Source organism: Trichechus manatus, unplaced genomic scaffold, assembly GCF_000243295.1.
Source record: "Trichechus manatus latirostris isolate Lorelei unplaced genomic scaffold, TriManLat1.0 scaffold00024, whole genome shotgun sequence".
Classification (NCBI taxonomy): Eukaryota; Metazoa; Chordata; class Mammalia; order Sirenia; family Trichechidae; genus Trichechus; species Trichechus manatus.
In genome coordinates, this window is record NW_004443960.1 from 1116393 (window position 1) to 1122309 (window position 5917).

General features: G+C 53.5%; 1 protein-coding gene across 1 annotated transcript in view; it reads right to left on the bottom strand.

Moving 5' to 3' along the window:
- Positions 1-5917, bottom strand: part of UNKL (unk like zinc finger) — a 33028-nt gene that overhangs the window by 11494 nt on the left and 15617 nt on the right. Inside the window, exons 6-9 of the mRNA XM_023728544.1 lie at positions 5430-5547; positions 3161-3245; positions 1816-1901; positions 1372-1434 (exon numbers count right to left, since the gene is read on the bottom strand). Coding sequence (XP_023584312.1) covers positions 1372-1434; positions 1816-1901; positions 3161-3245; positions 5430-5547 — 352 coding nt within the window. The remainder of the gene's footprint in view (positions 1-1371; positions 1435-1815; positions 1902-3160; positions 3246-5429; positions 5548-5917) is intronic.

Below are 5917 nucleotides of genomic sequence, written 5' to 3' on the forward strand. Positions count from 1 at the left end.
AGACGAGAGGTAAACAGCGTGGTCCGTCCACACAGCGGACGTTACTCAGCCATCAACAGACGAGAGGTAAACAGCGTGGTCCGTCCACACAGCGGGACATTACTCAGCTGTCAACAGACGATCTGGAAACAGAGTGTGGTCTGTTCACACAGTGGGATGTTACTCAGCCATGAAGAGAAAGGAAGTCCTGCCCCACTCCTGCTCCAGGCCATCATCCACAGCCCCAAGGCAGGCCAATGTCTGCACTTCAATCACTTACAATCTCACCACAGAAGAACACAACTGTGTACTTTCAGCCGTCCTTCTGCTGATTTTAAAAATGTCTCAGAAGCCCCGAGTAGAAAATAAGTAACTAAATAATGTGCTTCCACAGCCACTTGGGAGAAAAATCCTCCGGGAGGGACCCTCGGGTCAGGCGTCAAGAAAGTGAGTAGGAGAGAACACGAGGGCTCGTCAACTTAGGGAGTGAAAAGTGAACATCACGGGCAGGTTGCAAAAGGACAGTTAGCCGGCTCCTAGACCAGCAGACAGACATGCTCACTGCCTCCCCAAAACACAGTCTCTTCAGTGACTCCGGAAACAGCCAGAACACTCGCTGCTTTTTAACAGCCATGAAGAAACCCAAAGGCTTTTGGAGTCCTTAGGGCTGTGGTGTCCAGGAAAAACAACTGTTTCCCAAAACAAACAACTCTGTTTGAGCAAACAGAGGCTGGATCAGGTGGAACAGACGGGGCGGCCGAGCTCGGCCAACGTGGGGGCGTGGGGGACACAGCACGAGGCCACCGCACTGCAGGCACACGGGGTGCAGCAAAACGACCAACAAAACCTCGGCGACCAGCGCCGACCTTTACCTTTTCTTTTCTCCTTTTCCTCACCCCTCCCAACTCCTCACCCCCCACACCTGGCTTCCTCTTGACCCCTCCCCCCTCCTCCCTCCCCAATCTGAGGCTCCTCCTGGCCCCGCCTACCTCCTTACCTACCACACCTGGGCCTCCTTTAGAACCCACCCACGTCCTCACACCCACACATGGGCACTCTCCTCTCCAGATAACGACCTTTAAGGTGTGGAGGTGACCTTGATGGGAGTCCCCGAGAGAAGGGGAACCTACTGTTTCTCCTCCATGAGACAACAAGACGCTTGGCTTTGCTGTTTCTCAGATGCACCCAAATATTAAAACATTAAAAACTAAACATCAAAACCGCAGAGCACGAGGAACAGAGTATTCTGAGACACAGAGAAAAACACGATTCGATTCCAAACGGCCTTAACCAGATCACTTTGTGAGCGGCTGTATGTAAAATGACAACAGTGATGGAGGACGGTGTCATCTGGCGGCAAAGGCCGTGTAACCGCCACCGCGGGGCTGGTACCTGCTTCCCGCTGTGCTCGCTGGCCTTCTGGCCGCCTTCCGTGGGCGAATCTCTCCGCTTTACCTGCAACAGAGAAACACCGACATCAGTGAAAAGCAGGGAGAAGCTCCCACCCTTGACCCTGCCTCTGCTCTTCCTGGCCGTGGGGCCTGCGGTCTGGGGAGGAGTCAGCACCCTTTCTGAACATGATCCTGAGGACCAAGCCTCCAACTCACAGCCAGACAGCAGGTGTGAGTCCAGCAAAGGGCAAGAACGAGTCAGCTGGCCGGGAGAGAACGCGGCCAAGACTCTTCTAGAACATTCTAGAAGAACCTGCTGACTCCACCAGGCAGGCTGCCTCCCTCCAACCGCACCGCCTGTCTGTGCTCCTAAAGGTTCAGTGGAAATCCAAATGATGCGGTCACGGACGGCTGACCGCCGGCTTCCTCCTCAGAATGCTCTTACGTTTCCCGGCGGGCCGCTGCTGGCCACGGGGCTGTTGGTGGAGCTGGGATCGCGGCAGCCCCAGTCACTTGAGATTCCAATGCTCTCTGCCAAGAAAGAGGGGGCAGCAGGCTTTGAGTAGAGGAAGCCCCCACCAAACCGGGCAGTCAGGCCCACGCTGGCCTTATTAACTTTTGTAAGCGTGGGAAAACAAAAACTCCTCAACCACCAGGATGAAGCACCTTGAGCAACGTAACCCTTGGATTCTATTGGTTCAAATCTCTCTTCAGTGATTTTAACCCTAAAAAACAAATTCTTCATTTGAACAAGAATAGCCACCCTCCCCATTCAAATAAGAAAGAGAAAGTGAAATTTGAGTTTGCTGATTGTTTAGCTCAATTAGTAAAGGTGTCTGCCTTGAGCATTATGCTCTTTTAAGAACTATCTATATGAGATTAAACTGACAACAGCAATGGAAAGGTTAGATAAGGAAGCTTAGGGGCCACTGAGTTCACGCGAACGGGGGAGGAGCGATTCAGAAAAGGAGGATGAGGATGGCCGCACGACTCCGAGAACGCGACCGACGTGGAAACTGCTGAACTGGTTTATGTTTTGCTATGTACAGACTCAACAACAACAAAAATAAATTAGTAAAACAAAGATTTGAGTTTGCAGCTATAGTCACAAAAACTGGGCTCAAACTCAGAGCCTTTTAAGTGACGCCCCCGGGGAGTGTGGGGAGGGGTGTCTGTGGGCTTTTCCCACCCGACGCTGTGCCACAGTGGGGTGGTGTCTCCCCTCTGGCAACTTTAGGAGCCCCTGTGGTCAGCAAGAGCAGCCCCTCGTCACACTGACAGATGAACACAGGAAAAGAGGAAACGAAGCGCTGTCCTTCTCGGAGGCAGACACGCAGCCCCACCACAAGGGTGGCACCACTTGGACAAGGCTGGAAGCTGGTGTCGGGGCCCGGTGTAGTGGGCAGGTACGTGCCAGGCTCAGGGACCCGGCCCGCCCACTCGGGAGGCAGGCAGGTGGCTGCACCAGGTGGAGGCTTTGTCTGGTCCGACCAGAGCCCAGTCACTCAGCCCAGGATTCCTGGAGGCAGGGGCAGCTCCAGGCTCCACGTGGCCAGACCTGGGGCAGGGGTGGGGTCTCTGGTCCAGGGAACCTGGCCTGACACATGGTCCTCACCCTCCCCCCAAGTGGCCCTAAACAGGTCTGTTGGGGCGCTCCCTACTCCCCTTCCTACATGCTGAGCCCTCCCCCCGCAAAACAGCGTGCTCAGGAGACCAGGAAAGCTCCAGCTCGGGCCGCTCGGTATACAGATGGCGGCTAGCAAGGAACCTGGCCGGCGCCCCGGACTTACTTTCCACATGTGCGAAGGCACAGAAGGGGCCCCGGGGGCAGTAGCCGCTTTGGCGCATGTCGTTGCATTTTGTCGATTTGTAGATCTGGGAACACAGAAACGAGAGTTGGAGGCGTGGCTGGCAAACGGGTTCCACGAGAAAGGCCAGGGACACGGAGCCGGGCGCTCGGCTACAAGGGGGCAGCGGCTCCAGATCACAGCAGGGTCTCCTGAAGGGGGCGCTGCTTCCCCACTCCTCACCCTTTGACGGGGAAGGCCCACCTCTCTGCACTCACCCCACAGAGCCAGTGGGGCCGTGGGGAGAAGCCTGTGCACAGAGAGCCCACTGTGGCATCAAGTCACAAGCAAAGTCCGCTTCCACTTGAACTTTTCTGAGACAGCTAACACTGCACCTGGTATACAGCAGGTGCTCAAAAAATACTGCTAAGCAAACATATGTGTCCGTCTGTTCCATAGCCAGACCCAAGGTCACTTCACTCAGCGTCCATGACACCGAGGGCCGGCCCGGAGGTACCAAGGACCCCAGACAGGAGACAGCAGCCTCAAGGGCCCTGACTCCCCTACCTCACAGGGCCTCCCCCTCCAGGAACTTGGCCCTCCTGACTGAGTTCTGGTCTCTGTCAACAAAGCGGCGGCGGAGGTGGGGGGAGGGTTTGAATGGAGGGACCCTCACCAAACTGGGCAGTCAGGCCCATGCTGGCCTTGTTAACTTTTCTAAGCAGTGGGAAAACAAATCGACCCTTCGCGTTTAGTCCTGGATTCACTGGGAAACCTCCCCATCCCCACCATCACAGCCTGAGCGCATATGCTGACACTTCAGTGCCAACCCACAGAAGCAGTTTGAAAGTGCCTTCAATTCAGAACTGAAAATACCGAGACCGCTAATTATCATTTGTGTGCGTCTGACAGCACAGGGTCTCTGAATACAACTCGATTCTAAGAAATGAAATACAATCACAACCTTGAGGACGAGGTACCCTGGCCACACTTCCGGAACCTTCACACTGCTGTGTCATCTCTGCTGGTGCACTCGCTGAGCACAGCCATTTCAAACACCTCGTTTTACTTCCTGCCCACTGAGTTCAGCACCCACTTTCATGTGCCCCAGAAAACGTCCCCAGAATGTTCCAGATGAAGCACTCGATGACTTTTGAACAAAGGTCAGTTTCCCCATTATGCTTTTATCTTGCTCATGCGTCTAGATGTTGTGTGGAAAATAGCCCCTGGGTGGTGCAAACAGTTTGCACTTAACCAAAAGGTTGGGGGTTGGAACCCACCCAGCAGTGCCACAGAGGAAAGGAAAGGTCTGGCAATCTGCTTCCATAAAGATTAAACAAAAAAAAAAAAAAAACCCATTGCCGCTGAGTCAATTCCGACTCACAGTGACCCTACAGGGCAAAGTAGAACTGCCCCATAGGGTTTCCAAGGAGCAGCTGGTGGATTCGAACTGCCAACCTTCTGGTTAGTAGCCAAGCTCTTAAACACTGTGCCACCAGGGCTCCTCCATAAAGACTGCAGCAAAGAAAACCCTATGGAGCTCAGTTCTACTACGTAACATATGGGGTCACCACGAGTCAGAAATGACTTGATGAAAAGGGCCTTGATTTTTTTGGATTAAAGAAGAGAAACTCATACAATTATATCAATAGATGCAGAAGAAACATCTGACAAAATGCAATACCCACTCATGATAAAGACTCTCAGCAAACTCAGAATAGAGAGGTGATTCCTCAGCTTGATAAAGAACATCTACAGAACCCACAGCTAACATCACACTTACGGGCGAGAAACTAGATGCTTTCCCCTTAATATCAAGAACAAGACAAGAATGTCCCCGCTCACCACCCCCATTCAACATCGTACTGGAAGCCCTAGTAACACAATTAGACAAGGAAAGAAAAGTCCAGAGACTGGGAAGGAAAAAATAAAACTGTCTTTTTCGTGGGTTACTTGATCATCTGTATAGAACATCCCACAGGATCAACAAAAAACCTCCTGGCACTAATAAGAGATTATAGCAAGGTTGCAGGATACCAGATTAATATACAAAAGTCTACTGCTCTCTGATGAACCAGCAATAAACAATTGGAATTTGAAAGCAAAACAGAAAGCAAACACTCTAGACAAGACTGTGGCTCGTGAAACAGATTTACACACCCAGGTGGCTGCGAGCCTCCCCACCAAGCCACGGAGTAAAATCAGGGTTGGAATACTAACACGAAACCAAGAACAAAAGCAGCTAAAACTACGGAGCCCCCAGCCCGCGTACCTCGGGGTGGAACTGCTGCTCAGTGCGGGAGTGGCAGTACTGGCAGCTGTCCCCACTGGCGCACCTCGAGGGCTCGCCCCACTCGTCTCCGTGCTTCACGCTGGGGCAGGGCGTGGACCTGGGTGGGGGGGCGGTTGTGAGGAAGAGGACAACACTCCCCCAAGCCACGTGGTGGCAGCCTGTGGTAGGTCACCTCACGGGGGGCTCCCCGCGGTCGGACCACATGGGCCCTGGGAATGGCGCATCTCTCGTTACTTAGGATGGTCAGAGTACAGAGGCGAAGGGCCCCCGGAAACCCGGGAGCTGGTTCAGGTCAGGAAAAGGCCCATTTTCACTTTGCATCAAATGAAAAGTGAGTCTGAGTCAGGGCCCCCCACCCCACCAACACCAAAAGCATCTTGGAGCAGCAGCCAAATCTGCTAAGAGTGAGAGGGGGTGAGGTCAGGGGTGGGCAGGGACGAGAGGGCTGGGGGGGGATGAGGCTGGGG